The 22,500-nt window shown below is 56.7% G+C and overlaps 3 protein-coding genes across 6 annotated transcripts in view; 1 reads left to right on the top strand and 2 right to left on the bottom strand.

Moving 5' to 3' along the window:
• STX6 (syntaxin 6) lies at positions 1–13,105 on the top strand. Of its 2 annotated transcripts, XM_072343780.1 has the most exons (8): positions 1–92; positions 2,422–2,591; positions 3,169–3,263; positions 5,091–5,153; positions 6,972–7,094; positions 8,339–8,445; positions 9,600–9,694; positions 11,206–13,105. In XM_072343780.1, the coding sequence occupies exons 1-8, from the start codon at positions 58–60 to the stop codon at positions 11,280–11,282; spliced, it is 765 nt and encodes a 254-aa protein (XP_072199881.1). In that variant the 5' UTR covers positions 1–57; the 3' UTR covers positions 11,283–13,105. The 2 variants fall into 2 exon arrangements, with proteins under 2 accessions (XP_072199881.1, XP_072199882.1); XM_072343781.1 differs by lacking the exons at positions 2,422–2,591; positions 3,169–3,263 and having other exon boundaries at positions 29–92.
• A 136-nt stretch (positions 13,106–13,241) lies between these two features.
• Positions 13,242–19,356, bottom strand: KIAA1614 (KIAA1614 ortholog). Of its 3 annotated transcripts, none has more exons than XM_072343776.1 (9): positions 18,975–19,356; positions 17,693–18,043; positions 17,315–17,378; positions 16,259–16,405; positions 14,906–16,030; positions 14,554–14,746; positions 14,278–14,393; positions 14,019–14,203; positions 13,242–13,900 (listed from the first exon to the last, which is right to left on the bottom strand). In XM_072343776.1, the coding sequence occupies exons 1-9, from the start codon at positions 19,066–19,068 to the stop codon at positions 13,707–13,709; spliced, it is 2,469 nt and encodes an 822-aa protein (XP_072199877.1). In that variant the 5' UTR covers positions 19,069–19,356; the 3' UTR covers positions 13,242–13,706. The 3 variants fall into 3 exon arrangements, with proteins under 3 accessions (XP_072199877.1, XP_072199876.1, XP_072199878.1); XM_072343775.1 differs by having other exon boundaries at positions 18,738–19,356; XM_072343777.1 differs by lacking the exon at positions 18,975–19,356 and adding an exon at positions 18,293–18,448.
• Positions 19,357–21,226: 1,870 nt separating this feature from the next.
• XPR1 (xenotropic and polytropic retrovirus receptor 1) overlaps positions 21,227–22,500 on the bottom strand; it is a 71,795-nt gene continuing 70,521 nt past the window's right edge. The window contains exon 15 of the mRNA XM_072343779.1: positions 21,227–22,006. Coding sequence (XP_072199880.1) covers positions 21,946–22,006 — 61 coding nt within the window. The 3' untranslated portion in view covers positions 21,227–21,945. The remainder of the gene's footprint in view (positions 22,007–22,500) is intronic.

The following is a 22,500-nucleotide window of genomic DNA, read 5'->3' on the forward strand; positions in this document are numbered from 1 at the left end:
CATGCGCGCAGGGCGGAGCGCTGGGCAGCCGGGGCGCTCGGCGGCGTCGGCGCCATCATGTCGATGGAGGACCCGTTCTTCGTGGTGAAGGGGTGAGGGATGGGTTTGGGTCGGGGAGAGGAAAGGTGAGGGTTGGGGTGGAGGGGGGGTCTGTGTGTGGGGAAAGAGAGGAGGGAGCTAGTGGGGCTGTGGGGGGAGGTGGCTGTGAGGAGAAGAATGAGTTCTGGGGTAATAGGGAGGCCTTGAGGGGGAGGGAATGGGCCGGGAATGGGATGGATGAGGGTGAGAGCTGTGGGGAGAAGAGTGTGGGGTGGGGGATTCAGAGGGGAAAAGTGAAATGGGGGCTGTGTGGGGCTGGGAAGGGGTCAGCAGGGACCTGGGGGGACTGAGGGGTCAGCACGGATGTGACGGGTCAGCAGGGATCTGGGGGGACTGAGGGGTCAGCATGGATGTGACGGGTCAGCAGGGACCTGGGGGCTGTGAGAGGCCAGCAGGGATCTTGGCAGTTCTGTGAGCGTTCTGCCCCTGCTGTCACCCACAAAGCCCATCCCAGCTGCCCCCCCCCCCCCCCCCCGCCTGGGATCCCCTTGCTAAGGATGTGCCAGAGATGTGCCCACACAAAGCCACTCGTTCTGAGGGGCTCTGAGCAGCAGAAGTCCCCGCTGGAAGCTTTGCAGGCACGCTGTGAGCTGGAGATGTGCTTGCTGCAGGTGCAGCACCTGGCGTGCTGGTGTGGATGCCCAGCATTGGGGCAGTGTGCCCAGCTGCCCTTATCATCGATCAGCAGCACGCGGGATGTGAGGTTGCAAATGTCACCGTACAGTGGGCAGAGCGGGGCTGGATGCAAAGCTGCTCCTCACCGAGGGTATCCCCAGAGCACCAGAGCCTGGTGACCATGCTGAGGAAGAAGCACACATGGATAGTGGCACTGAGGAAAGCCTGAACAAAGACGAACACAAAACAAAGGCAGTTGAGGTCAGAGGAAAGGGAAACTGTAATTAATAGGGGGGGGGGGGGAAAGAAGTTTAGCTTCCAAAATTCAGCGTGCAGCCGCTTTCAACTCCTGCTGTTGCCGTCCTGCTCCACGTAGCAGTGGCACAGTAATCAGGAAGGGCAGTGGGAAAAGCCAGGTGAGCGCAGGAGGTGTGGGAAAGGCTGCAGGGCAGCCAGCAGAAAGGGATTGCTGCCAGGCTAAGCTGATGCTGGGGGGAACAAATGCTAATCGTTGTGGGTGGGAAGCAAACAGCCGGTCAGGCTTTCCAGAGGGATTCCCGCGCCATAAGGGGAAGGGCTGGGAGGGGAGAGGGATGTTGTGCTGTTCCTGGTGTTAATTATTAGCCAGCAGATTATAGTAGAAGGAGCTGAGCCCAGCCACATGGCATTCAGTTTGCTTTCCTCGCATTTGTAACTCCTCCTGTTAGGACGTCCAGCTTTCAATCCCTGCTGGTAGATACTTCTCCAAGTATGCACAGGTGAAATAAACCAGAACTTTTGCTTGCAAGCAGCAGAGAGAACAGAGCAGAGCTGCTGACCTTAGGGCTCGAGACGTGACAGCCATTGACATGGTTGCTGCCGGCTGCAGACGTGGTTCATCCCTTCTGGGCTTTCCCAACACATAAACTGCTTTCCTTTGCTGGAGATGGCATCCCCACGTAAGACACAGGGATTTGACTTTCTGCTGGCTGACACACCAGCAAAACATTGTCTGCAAAACATCTCTCATCCTGGCTCCTCCTGGACCTGAGTGATTTGTTCCCAGGTCAGGGCTGCAGTGTCTGTAGGTACAGTGAATTGCTACCTGCTGCTCACCCCTGATCACAAAAGCAGCATTCAGTGCTGTCAGCAAAGCCTGTGTTCCCATGTTGTGAATACACTCGTCTCCAAAAAGCTTAGAGCAGCAGAAAAGACTTCTGTTCCCTAAGCTGGTGTAGTAGAGCTGTGTAGTTTTTTAATGCTAACTTAAAATAAACAGTGCTGGACACAACAGTCTGCCTTACCTCTGAGGGGACAGTTCCTATAAACATCGTTCATCCTTGGGGTATCTCACTCAGGTAGTCTTTAGAGGAATGCAGCACATGAATTGCCACGAGGGCAGCCTTGTCCAGCCGCTCACACTGCGCTGTCTCACCTCTGTGTCACTCAGCAGAAACGACTCCTGATGAAATTGGTCTTCTTGTTAATTGCGGTAGCCGACCTGTAAGTTGTTCCTTGTCCCTTTGTGCTTCAACAGGAGAGGAGACTGGGTTGTTCAGTGGGTATGGCGAATCCTTATTGCACCAAATAAACTAGAAGTGGTTGAAGGAAAGGTGCTTGCAGGGAGGCTGCAGTTCCAAGCTCTTCTGGGCATGGCGTGTCCCAGCATGACTGCTGCAGAGCAGCTGATGCAGTCCCTTCACTTCTCTTTCTTCACCCCAACCTCAGGGAAGTGCAGAAAGCTGTGAACACTGCCCAGGGGCTCTTCCAGAGGTGGACAGAGCTCTTGCAGGATCCCTCCATTGCCACAAGAGAAGAAATCGACTGGACCACTAATGAGCTCAGGAACAATCTGCGGAGCATCGAGTGGGACCTGGAAGACTTGGATGAAACAATTAATATCCTTTCTGGAGTTCTTTGGAGGTTGAGACATGCAGTTCCCAAGCTGTAATAAATAGCTACGTCCCAGCTCTCGCTGGTAGTTAATTTTTGCAGCAGCAACCAGGAAAGTCTGGGATTGAATTTTGCATTTACCTGAGCTTTTCTCAAACAGCAAACGAGTTCAGCAAAAGAATTTCTCTCTGCCTTTTGTCTTCCTTTTGACAAGGTATGTTATAAGACGCTTTGTTCTCAGAAGCCTGTTGTGTTGTATGAGTTTGGATTTCCGTGTAGTCACTCATACTGCAGGCTGACTTCCAAAAGTATTCCTTTTTCCCTTGTGTTCAGCTGAAAGCACTGCACAGCACTGGGGAACTGTAAAAAGAAAAGCAGGAGAGAAAGCTCATTCTGGTGCATGCATTGTGTTGTATGTTGCTGCCATGCTTTCATTCCTCCAACGTCTAGTATTTTATTAATCACACTGTAGGAGAAGGTGCAGCACAGTGGAAAAGTGCCTCTTTGTGGGCTCCCATCGGGGCAGTTTGTCTATCTGTGTGCACTGAACATCACTCACAGACTCCTTGACTCCCCTCCTACGCATTGTTGAGGCAAACCCTCGGAAGTTCAACCTGGATGCCACGGAGCTGGGTGTCAGAAAATCCTTCATCACAAGCACACGGCAGGTGGTCAGGGTAAGGAGCAAGGCCTAGGATGGGGAAAGAGAAAGCAGCTTGAGTGGTTAAAAAAAGGCAGTGGGGTGACTAGGTCAGTGGTGCTGAACAGGAGAGCAGAGAGTAAGTCTGCTACCTGCCCGTCCTCAGGCTGCCTCCTCATCCCCACAGCACGTGTTCCCACCGAGGACTGCCTGACTGGGGTCAGGTGCAGAGGCCAGGTTGCCTAGCGTGCCTCTCTTGTACTGATGAATCTGGAAGCCTGTACAAACTGGAAAGGAAGACTGAAAGACCCTTCTGCTATGCAAGTCTCCTTTCAGAGTTAAAGGAAATTTTGCCTATTCAGTGCTTGCATCTCTGGTTTTCAGGAGTCCGCTTTGAACACTGACATGTGTTTAGAGCCCAGTGTTATTTACGTGGCTTCCTCCTGATACAAAGCTCTGCCTGTTGGGCCGCAGTTTCACACAGCTCAGTGCTACAGACGGCGTTAAAGTGAAGTTCAGTAGCACCTGGAAGAGCAGCAGCGTTTATTCACATGGCTGTTAGGGAGGATTCAAAAGCAGGAGGAGTATTTTAACAACTCAATGGTAATAAATAGAGAAGAAAAATCTTCCTGAAATTTTCACTGCCTGCTTACACACTGGTTAGGAAGTTTTCTCCCTATTAATAGCTACACTCAGTGCAGCTTAGTTTCTGCTTTCCCACATGGCTCAGATGTTCCTCCTTGACAAGCTGCATTGCTGTGGCTAGCAGCAAGCTTGTCATCCTACCTGTGGTCCAGAGGCATTTCTTAAAGCTCACTGCCTGGGAACTGATCCTGAAGCCACACCAACCCCAGAGGCAGGCACATGCTCACTGCCTTGTCCTCAGTGTAGTCAGCTCTTGAAACAAACAGGATCAGGCAAGTCTGCCTTTTTGGTCCTCTTTTCCTGACTGAAAGCTGCTGCCTGATGGGTTTGGGAGCAGTTAAATGAAATTCTTTACTGGTGGCGTGCAGTTATTTGACTTACGTTTTCCATGGAGAGAGTTTGTGATAGAAAGCAGCTTGTGCATTAAAAGTAACCAGGTGGGATCTGCTGCCTGTAAGTGATACATCTCTGAGCAGTAAAACATCCCTACTTGTCTTCTGGTGACATCAGAACTGTGCTGGTGGGTAAGGTGAATCAGCACCTGCTGGACCATACTGGCTTCTTGCCTATTTGCCCTATAGAAACTAAACTGGTTTGCACTGGGAGTAGGAGCCTCCTGTGGCTAACTGTCTTAGGTAGGGGCTCAAGGGCAAAACATGGTGAGTAAAAGAGAAAACACAGAGACAGTCAGAGAAGAGGACCATAGGACAGGAAATCTATCTTGTCCTTTGCAAGATTAAATCAGGCACAACTGGGAATAAAATGCAGGCTCCCAAGGCCTTCAAGAACGTATCTTCTTTACTGTCTGTCACTGGGAACATTAATCTGGTATTATACAAATAAAGTGTTTCAGGCTGAGCAGTCTAATCTAGCTGTAGATGTCCCTCTTCATTGCAGGGGAGTTGGACTAAATGACCTATAAAGGTCCCTTCCAACCCAAATGATTATCTGATTCTATAAAAATGAGTAGTAAGTAAGGGATACTTTCAAAATATCCCATTGCTGTTGATTCTAGTATTAGGAAAGCAATGAACTGCAGTGGAGCTTTTAACAGCATTTCCCACAGACTCTTCAAAACTGCATGTTTTCAAAGAAAATTTCCCTTCCCTCCCTCCCCACAAAGAAATCTTTCTGGGTATAGACAGCTTGGTAGCAAACTGAAGCTGAAAGTCACCTCAAATCCAATGCTTACGTACTTCTTCTTTCTTTGAACGAACAGGAAATGAAGGATCAGATGTCAAATTCCTCCATGCAAGCACTGGCTGAAAGAAAAAACAGGCAGGTGAGAATCAGAAGTGGGCAAGCTAAGTGAATGCAGTGGTTATTTGGTACTTTAAAGAGCTCGAAGGATTTATCAGTTTTAACAGCTGTTTTGAGACATGTGGTAGGTGAAGCTTTCGTATCACTTAGTTTGGACGCCCACACCATAAGGCAGAGCACATAGCATTGATTAAAGCTCCTTTAAAGCTGTAAGTACCATATATATCCCATTTTGTAGCACATCACCTTACAGACATTTGTTCTGGGAAGGGGCTTGTACGCTGTAGCAAAGCTGTGTGTTTGAGCCATGTCTGTCTCACTGATCTGAGAGCATTGGTTCTGTCAGGCTCGTTGCTGCCACCCTCTTTCAAACCTGTCTCTCAGAGCAGTAAGTCACCACTCACCATCTGTCTCCATCTTCAGAAATGCTTGTGTACAGCCATCAGCATTGCATCACCCTGCAGAAGGGGGAATCTCCCTCCACCTCACGAGGAAACAGTCAGAATCCAATTCCGTAAATGTAATCCTGTGCTCTGCTGTATTTAGGAGCCAGGATGCCACATCCCTCAAATAGCTGCCTCACATGATAATTAACCTTGTAAGAAGATGGAAGAAGCTCAAGGAGTCTCAGGTTGTCTGCTCTTGTAACCTAAGGAATAGAAATAGATGCGGCTTTTGCTTCTCCCGTGGCTGGTGAGACTGTAAGGAGATCTTTGAGCTGACTTCCAGAGCTGTCTCTGTCAGAGCTGGCGTGCCCTATCTGGCTGCATCAGTCTCTATCACTTGTGGCAAACATGATAAACTGCGAGAAGATACTGAGAAGCACATAGTTGGTTTGTCAGCCTGTTACAGGCTTAACTGACGTGCTTGGCAAAAACTTGGAGAAGCAAAGTCCCTTCCTGCCTTGCTCAAACAAGCCTGTAGCTGTCTCTAAGTCTTGCTGCTTTACTTAAAACTGCTAGCTGCAGGAGACCATATGGACCAGCTCATGTGGTGACATCTGGTCAGGAAAACTCATTTCCCCTTGACATCTTCCCTCCCCAGCCCCTCGCCTTCTCTTAAGTCCGCAGAGCTTTAGCTGGGCTGGGCTACAGCAGCTTCTCCAGCATGTCTCTGTGTCTGAGAGGCCAGCTTTCAGCTAACAGTGACCCGATCCTCATGGACTAAGGCTGGCAAACACAGGCTTCCCTCGGGAAGCTGAATCAGAACTTCTTTCCAGGGACCAGATGTCCTCAGCTGGAAAGCCACGTCTCTGCTGGATTTGCACTAGCTTCTCTGTTGAGGTCGTAGAGCAGGTAGAGACTGTAATCTTGCAGTATGGCAGCATAACAGGTAACCTGAATCAAAGAACGTAAGTCCCACCTACAACACTGCTGTGTTTGTATTCACTGTTTTACTGTCAGATCATCTGGTTAAGTACTTTATCCAGACCTTCAGCCCTGGTCATTAGCAGCATGGCGTTCAGTTCCATCTATACATCTGTTAACATGATGTATCGGGATACTTACAGCGCCCTCCTAGCACAAGGTGCTGCGTCTTGAACAGACCTTTACTAGTCCTTTGGGTGGTGCAGGCCTCCTGCTTGTGCTGTCTGTCGGTCGTGCTCCAGCTCTCCTGTCAGTGGAGAAGTATTTGTGCAATAATCATGCAGATATTTCCCATGCTGGCATTTGGCATTGCATTGTTTTAGTTTGTGCCAGCGTTCTGGCTGAGCAGCAGTAGAGAGGGAGGAGAAGGATGCTGTAGGCATGTGCACAGGAGCGTTGCCTTGTCCTCCTTCCCTGAGACCGGCTGTGAGCAGACACTGAGGTGTTGCTAAGGGACTTCTGCATCTGTTTAGGCGCTCCTGGGTGAAAGCAGCAGTCAGAACTGGAGCTCTGGACCTGACAAATACAGCCGTTTGGACCGGGAGCTGCAATTAGCAAATTCACACTTCATTGAGGAGCAGCAAGCTCAACAACAGGTAAGGCAGCTGGCACAGCGCAGACCAAATAGCTTTGCTTGCCAGATGGGTGTCAGGGGGATGGGGTACAGGCGTCAGGAGCCAGAAATAAAACAGCCCTTGCCTGGCCTGGATCCAGGAGCCTGACAGCCTGATAGCTTGAAGTACACCTGAGCATATGTTCCATGTACAGCATAGCCTTGGATGCGTCTTGCCTGGTGCATTTTTTAACCATCGAGGCTTGTCTTCCACTTACATACAGAAGGCAAACAAGGTCTGGAAGCAGCAGCACGCTGAGTTTTAGCACTACAAGAACTGATTAAATCCTTGGAAGAGTAGAAACGTTGGGACCAGACGAGCGTTCATTTATCTTACTAAACTTTCCCTCGTTAAAAAACTGAGCTGGTGTTCGCTGCTGTTTGTGTGCAACCCCATCAGAACAGACAGGGACAGTACCTGCCTGCTTCCTTTTCCTGCCCTTGTCAACATGAGATTCGTGAGAAAGCCCATGTGAGGGCTTTGCAAGGAGCCCTGGCGAGGTGCTCCCCTGGAGCAGCGCCCGAGCAGCTCAGATCCGCCTCCAGCAGCCCACCCAGACAAAGGCCTATAAATAGGCTGCCTCTCCAGGCAGCAAGCTCTGCTGAAGCTTCTGATACATGATGCCAGCCGGCTTTCAGATGAGTTTTACCTAGTGACTCTAGGAAGATAAATAGATTCCAAAGTAGGTAAGTAGGGTAAAGCTAATCCTTAGCGTGATTGTGCCCTGAAAGTGACTTAAACCATCAGCAGACCTATTCCTTTTGGCACATTCAGAGCCAGACATGTTATTTTTAGCTGTAGAAGCTGCAACAGCCTCTTACTTGTGTTAACCCCTCGTTAACTGCAGCGTTTCCCATACACAGCCTCAGCAGGGCTCCTGTTCTGGGCAGCAAAGCTTGAGGTTCTGCTGCCTTTAAAGAGTCGTCTTAGAGGTTGGTGCAGCAGGGAAGGGGCATTGCTAAGCTGAGGCTGAATTTGGAGGCGTGATTGAGGAAACTGCAGCCAGCTGTGCTACAGGAACAGGGGGAGGCTCTCCTGCTGCTGCCACTTCTCAAGCATTTCTTAGAAACACGGTCCTTGTTCCTGGAACCTTAGGTCCATTCCCAGGCACCACAGTTGGTGTTGGCAGGGTGGCGAGCATCCGTCCACACGAGAGGCTGGCTGTGACCCAGCTGCAAAAGGAAGCAGATGTGTAATCACCCATTTTCCCTTCGTTTTGGCCCCAGTTGATTGTGGAGCAGCAAGATGAGCAGTTGGAGCTGGTCTCTGGCAGCATTGGGGTGCTGAAGAACATGTCCCAACGCATCGGCGGGGAGCTGGAGGAGCAGGCAGTGTAAGTATGTGACGTGGTGCCAAAGGCCCTGCAGGCTGCAGCACAGCTGGGGGTCCTCGCTGTTACCCCTGTTGCATCCTTGAATTTCCTGGTCCCTCAGGCAGCCTCTCCAAGCTCATCTGCAGCACCTTAGGCTGCCTTTGATTTCAGGCCGTGGAAAGCATTTCATATTGCAGCCTGCAAGGATCCTACCACAGCCATGTTCCTTTCAAAGCCTGCACCTGGGGCAGGTTGAGCTGCCAGTTTACTTTCCCTTCTCTCTTTACTCATGTCTAAACACCACCCTTAAGGCACACAGCAGAGTTCCTTGGCTTCTAGCAGTGCGCAGCAGATGAGGGAAGCCAGTGCTGCCTATTAGGGATACTGGGTGCTTTCCCACTCCATGGGGTTTTGTGCTACCCCAGACAACTGCACAGAGCTGTGTGACCCCAGAGCTCAGCCTGGCCACACAGAGCTGCATTCATAGTTAAAGCTAAAAATAACCCACACAAAGGGTTAAAGGGTAGCTCACAAAGTAGCTTGTATCCAGCCATTTGCATAGAAATTACAGTTCTTACCCTGTGCAAAGTTCTCAGCTGTGCAGACTAACAGGCACTTGAAGGGTTTGTGCCTAAACCCTCCTGGTTTGGCTGATGAGGGTCTGGAGGGCTGTGGGCCCTTGTGATGTCTTTGGTGGATAGGAGGAGCTGAAGCCTGGCCACAGCAGGTTGGTGTGGCACATCTGTTTCCAGGTCACCACATAAGCCATCAGTGCTTGCTAGCATATAATTAAGTCAGTATGGCTTTATTTCTACAACTCTTTGTTCTCCGAGCTTTTAATGGTGTTAAGTTTTCAAGCTCTACTCCTGGAGGTGGCTGGGATAGCTTTGATCCTGGATGGGCTTTGTTAGCCTTCAGGTGGGTTCTTGATGCTGACAAAGGGTAGCTACAGAAAGGCGTTCAGATCTGTTACAGTTGCTGGAGGGGTAACTTAGTAGCTTTACAAAAGCACCTTAAAAGCAGTTGCAAATCTCAGTCCTGCTTGGAGTGGAACGAGATTTTAGCTTCAAGCGCAAGCAAGAGAAGGGATTTAAAGTCCAAACTGGCCCCTCGATCTACACGTTCACTGCCAAGCGTGGATTATAAGCAAGACTTTCATCTCCTCTGTCCCCCAGGATGCTGGATGACTTCTCCCACGAGCTGGACAGCACTCACTCACGGCTTGATAACGTCATGAAGAAGCTGGCTAAAGTGTCTCACATGACGAGCGGTAGGTCCAGGGGAGTGGGAAGGGGAGAGGCACATCTGGGTGTTGTAGGGCTGGAGCACTGTGTGCTCCCAGATCCAAGCTGAGGGGAGGGAGCAGCTCCAGCTGCTTGAGAGGTTTAAAGAGGGAGAAGGCATCCAAACCTTGCAGCTGCTCATGCCCAGATACCGCCGTGCAGTCTGCACTCAGCCTTTGTGTTACGTACAGGTGCCTTTCTATTTATGTTCTTACTGCTGCACTGGGAAAACCCCATTCGTAGACGATAGGAAGGAGCGTTCTGCAGCCTATCACGCTGCTCTCGGTTTCCCAGGCCGCTTGCTGAGCAAAACACTGCCACCGTGCGTGGCCTTCTCCAGCTGCAGCGAGTCCCTCTGCTAACCTCTGCCTGCCCGTGCGCTGCTGGCGCCAGCTCTTCCGACAGGAGGACAGACGGACTTGTTTCCTTGCAGCGGGGAGAGGCGATTTCTGCTCCGGGGAGGCTGAGCCCACGAGAAAAGCCCTTATAAGGCCGTGCCCCAACGTGGTGGGCTGGCGGCCGGCCGGGTGCCGTGGGCAGAGCAAACAGGAAGCTCGTGCCTGCCGGGAAGTCCCCGCCGCTCGCTCCCCACGCTGCGGTGCTCTCTGCGCCGCCTCCTCCGCTGCCGGTGCTCGTGTTGGGGGTGGGAGCAGCGGGGAGGGAGGAGGGAACTCATAGGGGATCTGTGCCGCAGCTGGCACTGCAAGCAACAGGGCTGCTGGGGACGGCCGGCTGCAGCGCTCGGGGGGAGGTGCCAGCGGCTGCATCGCCACCAGCGCACCGTCTCACAGGGGCTGTGTCTGCCGGTGTAGACGTGGCCGTGCATGGAGAGCAGCTGTGCAGGCTGGCGTCGCCCACTCGCAGCTTGCTGCAGACAGAGCTCGTCTGGGGGGAGGCAGGTCCTGCACCAGTCATGTGGCTTCTGCGGGGCGGTCCTGTGTCCAGGGACGGCGGGGTTCCTGGTGCCAGGAAGTCGGAGGCGAGCTTGAATCCAGATGGGGGAAACTTTCACTGTAGGAGCAGAACGGTGTCAGGCAGCGTAGTGCAGTACAGGCAGCGTAGTGCAGTGCAGGCCGGGATGCTTTTGTTCTGTGAAATGCACTCATATATTTCCCATAAAAAAGCCTAAGAATTCCCCCGGGGGTGTGCTGGGCTCCCTGGGCACCAACAGGTCGATCCACAAGCAGCAACACAGAGCAGCTCTCTGCTTCCTCCCGATCGCTTTTGAAGCAGCTTATCAAATCTGTTGGAACTCGACTGGGGAGAACCCTCACAATCCCACACTGCAGTCCCAAAAAGCAGCTGCATCCTGGCAGAGAAGTGCTGTCACCCCACAGGTGGGAGGGAAGGGCCTGCAGAGGGCTGCGCCTCTTGTTCTGCTGCCGGGGGAGCTTTCCTTCAGAAGGGGAGCACGGTGAAGGCAGCGTGCTAAGGAAAAGCTCTCCTCCAGCTTTCCTCCTGTTCAAGTAAGACGAGCCACGCTTCCTTTTTCTTCCAGACCGGCGGCAGTGGTGTGCAATCATCGTCCTCTTTGTCATCTTGCTGGTGGTGCTGGTCCTGTTTTTTGTCCTGTGATGGACTGAACTTCCTCGGACGCCTCCTCTCCTTTCCCCTGCCCCCGCAGCACGGGGAAATGAAACTCTTTCCATCCGCCTGCAGAGATCCCTGTCAAGAAGACCCATGCCCAGCTCTCACTGTTCTCTGAGGACCAAGGCCTGGCTCCACCAACGTCTCCCCCAGCCCTGGGGAGGGCAGACAGAGGACAGGAGCAGTTGTAGCTCCCCAACCCTCACTGTGCTGCCATCTGGTCCCCAGGCTCCGGGTGGGACTGTATCCCTCATAGGTATGAGCCGGCTGCAGCAGTTCCAAGCGCCCTGTGTGGACACAGAGCAGGGAGCCTTGGCAGGGTCCCGGGGGTGGAATTATTCCACTGAGCATTACAAACTGCATCGCCAGCCAGAAGCATCACTGGGAGGAGCCATGGGACCCCGCAGCAACATGCACCCAAAGCAAAGGAGGGCAGCCCCAGCCAGCCCCACGCCTTCCAGTTAGCACCAGAATCCTGCAGCATTCACTTCCAGGAGCCCAAGCAAGGAGCTGACACGCTGCAGGTAGGTGAGCTGCAGGTCCTGCCATCCACGGACACTCAGGGCCGGGGCTGCTTTCATATGGCTCAACTCACCTCCTGTTACACAAGCAGCGTCTCCGTCTCGCCGACCGATGCTTTCTTTCCCCTCGTATAACCAAGCTTCTGTTGACCAGCTGCTTCCCTTTGGCAAGCGATTCGTCAGGTCTGAAATAACTTATTCTTTTATTATTATTTTTTGGGTTTTTTTTAAGGAAAAGTAGTGATTTTTGATGCCCATTTGGAGCCGTTCAGCGGCTGCAGGATGCGGTATCAGAGCAGCGGGCCCTCACCGCCTATTTTAAATGCACACAAACTTGTAAATAGGATGCCTTCATTTTCCCCAGCTGCTAGTTTGGCTTATGGGATACTTCAGTTGTAAGCAATGCACAGCCAGGAAGCTCCGAGCCAGGTCACGTCCTGTATCACTTCCCAGTGCTTTTGTTACCGTGGGCTTGTTTGGCACGGGGATTGCGCTCACTGATAGCAGAGTGCTGTGGGGAAAGCTCACCCTGGTAACGTGAAATACAGGTGGGTTTGGGGCAGGTGGGTACAGGAGGATGGGATGATGCTTCAGGAAAGGTTTCATAGTGAAGGCTGCTCCCGGATGGGGGAAAGCACCCAAAGATGGGAGGCAGACTGATTGGCGCCTTCCATCTGGGGCTCACATGGGGCCTCTCCTAAAACTACAAACCAGGCCCCCAGAACCACATGCCTCAGCTAGGAAATCTGGTGCCTACAGAGCACTCTGCCGCCCAGGACACGCAGCCCTGTGGGGTTGCTGGCTCTGTTTGGTCCTGCTGCATCCCCCCTATTGGGCCCTTGGAGCTGCTGGCACCGTGCCTTTCGCAGCCAGGCTTGGGATGGGGGAGGACCCCAAACAGCCCTGCCACGTCGGGGCAGCTCCTCTTGTCACGAACGCACACGTGCCCTGAAGGCCAACCTGCACAAGTGGCGGTTACTGTGTCACTGCACAACATCCCTTTGGGTTCCGCTGTAAGAAATACGTACTGTCTCTTTCCCAAGGCAGGCTCTGGCAGCACTCTGGGCTCCATAGCTCTCACTGTGGGCACGTTGTCCAGGAGCAGCCTGGTGCTCCATGCAGCACAGCGCTCAGTTCACACTCCGTGCCAGGTTGCTGCCATGCTCCGTGCCTGCCCAGGTGTCGCTGCTCCCCAGCTGTCTTCGCTCCTTTCCCTTTGTGCGTCTGCTTTTTCTGTTGGTGCTGTTGCCCCTCCCTTTAACCTTAAATAAAGGCATTACTGCTGCCAGTCATGGCAGAGGAAAGCACTCGTAGTAACAGGGACAAACTCGGGGGCCCTTTGGCTGCAGAGCGCAGCAGCTCCGTGCTGCCAGGTGCAGGCAGTGCCTCCCCAGCCTGGGCAGCCGTGAGACCCCCAGTGGGAAGGACCTGCATCCCCCCCCCCAGCCCCACCTGCCCTGCTCCCATCCACCCCACCCAGGTGTCATCCCCAGCCCCAGTGCCACCCTCAGTATGGCCATACAGCACCACGTGTTGTCATTGCATATATGTGTGTATATATATATATATATATATATATATTTACAGTTCTTTGGGTTGTTTTTTCGCTTGAAATAATTTAGAAGAAACCCAAGCAGCTGACAGGCATCCAGCTGGGGCAGGGAGAGCTGAGGCGTCCCAATGCCAGGGGCATGTCCTTGGTCCTATGTTGCCTCCTGGCGTGCCCTGCTGTCCCCTTCCCAGCAGGGACCCTCGCGTTGCACATAAGCGGGGTGAATCCAGGCCCCTTGTCTCGGTGAGGTCCTTACTGCATCCTTATAGCATCCTTATTGCATCCTTACTGCATCCTTATTGCATTCTTATTGCATCCCTATTGCTCCTCCTGGTGGAGCTACCGCCGAGCCGGGCGCTGCCTCAGCACCCGCAGTGCCAGGCTGTCCGCCTGCAGCAGCAGCTCCCTGATGCGTGGCAGCCCCAGCCCCGACACGGCAGCCCCGTTGACCTGCAGGATCTCGTCTCCCACAGCCAGCAGCCCCGCGTACAGCTTGGCCGTGCCCGCGTCCTCCATCTCCTGCACGTAGACGCCTGCGGGGAGAGGAGCAGCCAGCTGAGCTGCCGGGTGACCCGCCGGCCCCCAGCGCACCGAGCCCGGATGTGTGACGGCCTTAGATAAGGCCCCTTCCTATTTAAGTCGGTCCGGTACCTGTGTCGGGCCGGCCGTGCCCGGAGGTGACCTGGAAGCCGAAGGAGCCGTGCGGCGGCCTCTGTATCTCCAGCAGGCTGGTGCCGTCGGGGAACACCTCCACCACGCGGCCCACCGTGCGCGGCCGGTCGGGGGCACCGATGTCCTCCACGCTCAGCGAGTGCCGCGGCCCCGAGGCCGCCTTCCTGCGGGGAGACGCCGTGAGCGACAGCGCGGCACCGCCGGGACAGGGCTGAGCGCCGCCGCGTCCCCTCCGCACCTGTCCCCGTCGCCGGGCTGCGGCAGCAGGTAGGCGCTGGCTCGGGGCGCCCTGCCCAGCAGGTTGTGCAGGCTTTGGACGGACGCGGCCTTTTGGGGCTGGCGGAACGGTGACACCTGGAGGAACGCGGCACCGAGTGAGACACGAGGCAGCAAAGCCCCGCGCCAGCAAAGCCCCGCGCCCTGCTTTGAGCCCTCGGACCCCACAACATCCCCAGCCAACGGAGCCCTCCCCAGCCAACGGAGCCCCGGCTCCCCCTCGCAGAGGACGGCTCACCAGCGCCTGCAGCGAGGGCGACCGCTTCACGCTGGGGCCGTTGGGCGCCGGGCCGGGCAGCTGCTCCATGCTGTAGCAGCGGAAGCGGCCCAGGCGCTGCTTGGTGCTGTGGCTCAGGCTGCACAGCAGCCGCTTCAGCCCCGAGGATGCCGCATCCCCGCTGCCCTTCCGGCTGGGTGCCCGTGCTGGCTCCCTGCAGGACAATGCCCAACAGTGTTTAGCAGTAGCTCGTCCCCCACAACACCCTCACCTCGCTCCGCTGTGACTTTTAGGTTCTTGGTGCCCTAAAGCATCACGGGGCCAAGCCCGGTGCTGAACCGAGGAGGGATGTTCGCAGTCCCTCACCACTCACCCGGGTGTTGCGTTCCCGTCGTGCTGTGCCTTGGCTGTCCTGCTGGTGTCCCCATGTTGTGCCCCCGGACCTTGGGAGCGGCTCCCCCAGCCCTGTCCGTGGGTGTTGTTGCAGTTGTTAGTGGACAAGGCACGCAGGGGGCTCCCCGGGAGCCAGACGGGGCCACAGGGCCCCCGCCGCTGCCCCGCACTCTTGGGTTGGGACAAGGTGCTCCCAGCGTCAGGCTCCGGGCAGCTGCTGGCAGGGACGCTTGTCCTGCAAGGCACCTGGGAGCAGGTCTTTGTAGTGGAGGGGGGCTGGGAAGGCCCTGCCGGCCTCGAGGAGGGGGCTGGTGGCTCTCTGCTGCCCGCCGCCTCACCGCTGTGCCCTCCATCCTGGCCGCCAGCTGTACCCGCTGGTGGGGGGCAAAGTGTCCCCGAGCCCCCGGCCGCACTCGCGCCCTTCTCCTTTTGCGTTGGGGTGCGGGGGCCGCGGTGGCCACGAGCCCGGGGCTCCCGATGTCCCCGTGGGTGGGGGCTGCGGGGCCGCGGCTCCTCGCTGTCGGTCCGGCAGCCATCGGAGGTGTCGGTGCTCTCCAGCGCCGAGTCCGCCTCATCCCCACGGGCGACGCTCCCGATGTAAGTCTCCTTGATCTTCTCGGTGTGGATGCGCTGCCGGGAAGGCAGGATCCAGAGCGGGGACCCCCCAGGACCCAGCGGCCGGGCTTTGGGCTCAGGCTGGGCGGCAGCACCGGGACCCGTGCGCTCCCGTCCCCGTGCCGCGGGGCTGCCTTCGGCCGGCACGGCGGCACCGAGCAGCGAGCCGCAGGCCCGGCACTTGCCCCCGGCAGGGATGTCAGCAGCCCGGGATTTCACGGGGCCATCCCCGGGGTGCCCGCGGGGCTCTCCGCCGCTGCGCTCCAGCGCTGAGCCCAGCAGCCGGCGGTGCCGCAGCCGCTCCAGGTAGCGCACCTCGGCGTCGCGGGCCGACTCGTCCTCGAAGCGCACTCGGGAAGGGGAGGCCCCCCGTGGCCGCCGGGGCTCCCTGCAGCCCGACTCCCCGCTGGATGAGTCGCTCAGACTGCCGCCCGCCGGGCCCTCCGCCTCCCGTGTGCCGACGCCGGGCCTCGGCGTCCCGCCGGGCTCCCTGCGGTGGGGACAGAGGGGTGGCGAGCTGCCGGGGTGGGGGATAATCCTCCGCCATGGGGCAGGAAGCGTGGCTAACGAGCCCAGCGGCACGGAGCCTGCACGGCCCCGCTTCGGGCCCCCGCACCGCACCTCTGCTGCGGCAGCCACGCATGCCGACAGGGAGCAGGGTCAGGACTCGGCCGTGGGTAGGAGCTGGACGTGGGGTGGGACGCGGCTCGGGGCTCACCTGGGCTGCGCGGCGGTGGGCAGCAGCAGGAGGTCGTGGCTGGCGCGCAGCGGGTTGGTGCGAGCCTTCATGCGGGCGCGCTGCAGCAGCTGCTTGGCCTGCTCATGGCGTGGGCTCAGCTCGAGCTCCTGCCCGGGAACAAAGGCCCTGCAGGGAAGGATTAGCAAAAAATAACACGGATTAGAAGCGGTTTAGCGGTGACGGGGCTGCTCTGCGGGGAGAAAGCGGGGCCTGGCTTGCAGGCTCTGGGGACACCCCTGCAGGCAGTCCCTGTGCTGTCGCAATGCAGCAGCAGCAATTTAGGGGGCTCGGCCACAAGCCTGGGGCCATGTCCTGCAGCAGGGGCATCCCAGAGGCATGCGGGGAAACAGAGGTAGGTGCTGCCCCAGCTCTGCAGCTCTGGGCTGTGCCCAGCCCCGTTCCTCTTTCCACATGCATGGGGGTTCCCTGCCCTTGGGGGAACCCGTAACCATGTTTGGCCCCATTCCCGCGCCGCCCCTCCCCATTGGCCACAGCCCTAATCCTCCTGATTAAAATAATCAGCTCAGCAATCACTATGGGGATCCTGGCCCAGCTTGCCCACAGCTGGAACACACCCATGCCCTGTGCCAAGCCGTGAGGACCCACCGCCATGTGTACCCCCATTTTGGCTGCCCCAGGGCACCCCCAGCTCTCAGCCCTGTGCCCATCAGCACCAACTGAGCCTCAGCTGCCAGAGAGCTGGAAAACCCATCATTGCCACGTAAGTGCTTCCACTCCAAGTTGCCCCCACGCCTCCTCCATGCTGCTCCCCAGCGTTGCTGCTGCAGCCCCACTCACCTGCCCATCCCTCCTTGTATTTTTAGCCCCACTGCCGAGGTTTATCATTAGACCAATGAGATTTTATATGCATCCCTACCTCCCATAAGCTCTTAAGTGCCGGGGAGACATTTCTGTCCCACTCCTCTCTCCCATCAGGGACACCTGGCACCAGCCCTGCTCCATCCCCTCACAGCACCTCCAGGTCCCATTCCTCCCAGACCTGTTTGTCCCCGGGTACAGCCCTTGGGGTCCCACCTGCAGCCCTCAGCATCCTGCAGTGAGACCCCCGAGTCCCAGTCGCCATCGCTCGCTGGCACCTCTGAAACGGGAGAAGGGGAAAGGCATCACTGGGAGCTCCCAGCCCCACGCCAGCTCCCTTTGGAGCCAGTTCCCTGAAGTGTGTTTTGCCACCGGAGAGCCCAGAATATGGGCACAGGACCCCCAGGCTGCAGGGATGGAGACTGAAGGGTCATAGAATCACACAACCACAGAATGGCATAGGTCAGAGGGGACCCCAAAGCCCCCCCCCCCGCTGTGGACTGGCTGCTCCCCAGCTCAGGCTGCCCAGGGCCCACGTCCATAGGAGAGGTCCCCACGGGGACCCGCAGTGATGGCGGAAGCCCAGGCACGCACCGTGCATCCCCAGCACCTCGTGCAGCAGCCGACGGTTCCTCTCCACCCTCTCAGCCAAGGACAGCGGCTCCGTGCCCGCCGTCAGCTCCTTGCCAGCAGAGACCAGACTGGGAGACCCCCCCAGCCCCCCCTGCTCTCCCCACGGCGCGGCGCCGTCCAGCAGCCCGTCGGTCAGGTAGGTGCGGAGCTGCGCCCGCGGCTCCTCGGCTCCAGCCTTCCCCCTGCGGGCGCGGGGCTTCTTGGGCGCCGGCCGCTCTGCGCCGCGCTTCTCCTTCAGCGCCTTCACCTTGCCCTCCAGCACGGCGTGGGGACCCCGGGGGGGCTCTGAGGGACGGAGCCCCTCCATGTGCCCTGCGAGGAAAGAGCGCGTGAAGGCGACCAGCCTGCGATGCCGAACGTCGGAGCGCAAACCCCGCAGGGGAGGGAGCGCCTTCCCGACGGAGCCCTCCGTGCTCCCGCTCGGCCCAGCGGCCCCTCATCCCCTCCCAAGGAGCCCCGCAACGTGCCCGGCTACGGGGAACACCCCGCCGTCACCCCGTGCCCCCCTCAGCACCGCGTGCGGCTGCACAGAGCGGGGACAGCCACGAGGGCCGGGCTTACCCCGAGCATCGGGAGAGGGCCGGGATGGAGGGAGAAGAGAAGCGGAAGAGGGGAAGGAAGTAAAGGGAGGAAATGAAAAAAAACAAACACGAGGCAGCAAATCGCAGCCCCTCCAGCCCTGCCGGAGCTCCGCCGCTTGGCTGGGCTGCTGCCTGCGGCCGGCCCTGCCTCCCGCCCGGCCTCTCCCTCCTCCTCCTCCTCCTCCTCCTCCTCCTCCTCCTCCTCCTCCTCCTCCTCCACCCGCTTCTCTGCGCGGCTCCCAGCCAAGCCCGGCGCAGACGCTGACAGCCGAGCCGGAGGCGGCCACGGGGCCAGCGCGGTCACACGCAGCCCAGGGGACAGCGGGGACACGGTGCGCACAGAGCGGTGCCAAGTCCTCCCGCAGCACGCCCTCTGGCCGTGCAAACATAGCGCCGGGACCCCCCCCCCCCTCCCCGCCACGCACCCCGCGAGCACCGCCCCAAAATCCCTGAGCACCCGACGGTGCTTCTCCGGCATCTTTCACCCCCAGCAGAGCCCGCAGTGCCGGAGCATCCCATAAGCATCGCCCGCATCCTCGCTCTTCCTGCTTGTCCCCGAGCCGAACCCCGCAGTCGTTCCCTCATCCCAAAGCCCAGCAGCCCCCAGGGCGCACCCCATCCGTGCACGGCCCCATTCCCCCCCCCCGTTGGGCAGCGCTTACCTGCGGGCACGGGACACGCCGGGGAGCTGCGGGGCCCACGGGCGAGGCGGTCCCGCTGCACGCTGCGGCTTTTGCTATTCATCATTGGTTTCATAATCCCGAGCCGGAGGAAATCGCTGGGATTATGAAATAGTTTTAATCCCCCCCCCCTCCATTCGCCCCCCACCAACACGAGAAACCGCCGTTATCTTCTTAAATCAGCCCCAACAGGAGCGTCGCAATTTCCGGCAGCCTCACCGCAAATCCCATCGTGGCGCTGCTGCCCCACCGCGTGGGTTTGGGGAGCGGGGAAGGGGGGGAAGGAGGGCACAGAGCAGCGAGAAACCAGCTTCAGGTCGTTGGAAAACAAAGAGCTTGTAATAATGGGGTCGGGGGGGGGGAGGACAGATTGAGTAACCGATCACTTTTTCCTTTTAAAAACACGATCACAGTAACTTTGCTTGTATACAACCACCTAGGAACTATGAAACAGTATCACATTGTGCATCATTATCAGCATTATATAGAGATTTTTTTGCGTTTTTCTTTTTTTTTTAAACCTACTCATCAAGAAAGGGTAAATTCCACACTTCAGAACTGGTTTCCATTCGGGGGAGGAAAGAGGAGACAGCTAACAGCGCAGTCACAGCAACACCATGAGTCCAAGCAAGCGGCGAGTCTTCGTCCTCACCTTTTCCACTTAGCCAGAGGGAAGAGTGGAGAAGGGGATAGCCAAAGAGAAAGGAAGGAAGAAAAGCACCCACAGAGGACTAATCACACTCCATAATTACTTTGGACATCTACGGGTTCGGGGCGGCGGAGAGGAACCGTGAGACCAACGTGGCAGGGATGGGGAGGGGCCGGAGCGGCCCGCAGCCCCATTGCCAGGAGGATGAGGCCGTGGTTGGGCACCAAGCGGTGCCGGCAGCCCCCTCCTCTCCTCCTCTCACAATCCTGCCTTGCTCTGGTGCTGTTCCCAGGGCCAGGCTAACCCTACAGCAGCGGCGAGGCCAGCTGTGGCCGGCAGGGTTGCCGCAAGGCTCATCCATCTGCTCTTCCCCTAGGAGCCCCAAACCCTCTTTACCAAGGAGACAAAACAACCCGGTCGCCTTCTGGAATAAGAACCCAAGTTAAAGGGAGGCTGAAGGCAGCAGCTCCACTGCGCCCACGGAGGCACAGCACGAGGACATCCACCGCAGCTGAACGTCCCCGCAGACATCAGCTCGCCCAGCCCATTGCCAACCTCCGTCCCGATCACGTTCCACAGGGCTGGCTTGGGAGCAACGTGCCCTCCTGCTATCTCTGAAGCTGCCGGCAGGTTGGGAACTCCCTGCCAAAGGGGACGGCGCTTTATTTGGGGAGATAACGGTTGGCAGCTGCAGCAAACCGCCTCCCCTTTTTGCTTCTTCCTCCTGGCAAGCAAAGGCAGAAACCAAAACAGAGGGAAGGGAAAGCGCCAGGAAGGAGAAAGGCTTTCCATAAGGCTTTGAGAAACTACACAGCAACGATCTGACTGCTTGCAACCCCTCCGGCTCCCAACCTGCAGCACCGACCTTGCTCTGGCACGGCTCCACCACCGCTTGGTTTAACCTGTTCCAAATGGAAGGAAGAGAAGGGAGTTTCCTTCCTCAGAACCTCCGGGCAAAAAGCACAGCGGGCAAAACGCGAGCGGATACAAGGCAGCGGTCGGGGGAGAAGCCGTGCTGCCAGCCCAGGGCTAAAGAACAGAACCCAGGATGAGACAGCAAGGATTCCTGCAATCCCATTGCTGAAACCAGACAGGAACCAACAGACAGCAGGGCAAGGATGTAATGGGCAGAGCCCACAGCCCACAGCCCACCTCCTGCTGGCAGCCCGACGCACCCCTGCCAGGACGCTGCCTCTGCTACAGGAGGAGAGAGCAAGGCGCACCGCTGCTCCTACCTACAGGGCTCAGCTAAAGGTGATTAAGGCCTTGAAATACAGCGTCAGATCTGGACGGTGATGCTGGGAAGCCTCTGCCTTGAGCTGCTCACACTGCAGCAGGCCCAACCTCCCTTACAGCGGGCGGTGGGACGGTGCGTGCTGCTGTCACCAGCCTTCAGCTGCCACCACATCCATGCCCAGAGCAGCAACCCAAAGTCAGAAAGAGCAGCTTTGGTTTCAACTAAAACTGAAAAGCAAAGCGAGCAATCAAAGGGAAACAGGTGCACAACCCCACGACCCTGCACATCTCCGTCCACATTCCTGGGTTCGCGTCACCGCTCCAACCTTCATTGCACAGGACTCAAAAGCGCTCTCGGATGGTTGTTAGGTTCCATAAATAAGGTGAGAACGACACGTAACACATACATGGCATTTCCAAAAAGAAAAACCAAAGAGGAAATCGATGCGATAAGAAAAGGTACATCGAATGAACGAGTAGCTTCGTGAATGAAGGTACTGCTCTAAGTGCACTTTCCCTGCAAGTGCAGCCAGTGCCTCAGCGCTGGATATGAAGGAAAAAAAAGAATTAAAAGAAACCAAATCAAACGAACAACAAAAATAATAATAATAATAATAATCAGATTTAAAAACTTAAGTCCGGTTTCAACCAGTCAAAACCGGGCCAAGCAGAAACCGAGGGTGTCCTCGGCACTGTCCCAAGAGGGAGTCCCTATGATGCTTCTTTATCCAGACAGGTGTGTATGTCCTTGTTGAGACTGTAAACAATCCTCCTTTCCTGAACTGTCCTCTTTATTGGCAAAAAGAAAGTAAGATGTTTTATTTTGCGTTTGGTTGGTTGGGTTTGGTTTGGTTTTTAAAGTAGGACATCAAAATGAACGCAGAGGAAAAGAAAGAAAACACAGTGAGCTTTGTTGGAGTCCATAGGGTCTGGTCTGGAAGAGCTCGGAAAATGTGTTCAGTGTTTTCTCCTGTTTGCAGCTGGAACTGTACCAGAGATTGGGTTACTTGGGGAAGAGGGGAGCAGAACGAGAAAACAAAGGATGCTGAATAAGAGACCGTGGTTGCTTCATGTGTTCACTTCTTTTGCTAGGTCCTCTATCAATACCTTCGTGTCAGAAGACTTGGACCTGGAAAGAAACACAAACAGGAAACACTCACTGGGGAGCAGAGGCTGCTGCTTCCTCCTCCCACCCCTTCCAGGCAGGGATGAAACAGGGAGATGCTCTGCAGCCATTACTGCACAGTGCTCTCTGCGTGTCCAGGATGCCCAAGGAGGCTGTGGGTGCCCCATCCCTGCAGGCATTCAAGGCCAGGCTGGATGTGGCTCTGGGCAGCCTGGGCTGCTGGTTGGTGACCCTGCACACAGCGGGGGGTTGGAGCTGGATGAGCACTGTGGGCCTTTGCAACCCAGGCCATGCTGTGATTCGATCCTTCCTCACTCCAGGAGCTGCTCTCTTGGCCAAGGGCTCTGGAGCTGCGCTTGGGGGGGGGAAGAAGTGATGCTCAGACACCAGAGCATCCTGCCACGCTCGGAGCACAGGCACAAAGTTACTAGTGCAGGAGGGGAGTTTGGTGAAGGGAACTGCCCTCACAACAGCTGCAGGAGGAGAGGCCAAACGTA

The sequence above is a fragment of the Excalfactoria chinensis genome, chromosome 8 (assembly GCF_039878825.1).
Source record: "Excalfactoria chinensis isolate bCotChi1 chromosome 8, bCotChi1.hap2, whole genome shotgun sequence".
NCBI classification, from domain to species: domain Eukaryota; kingdom Metazoa; phylum Chordata; class Aves; order Galliformes; family Phasianidae; genus Excalfactoria; species Excalfactoria chinensis.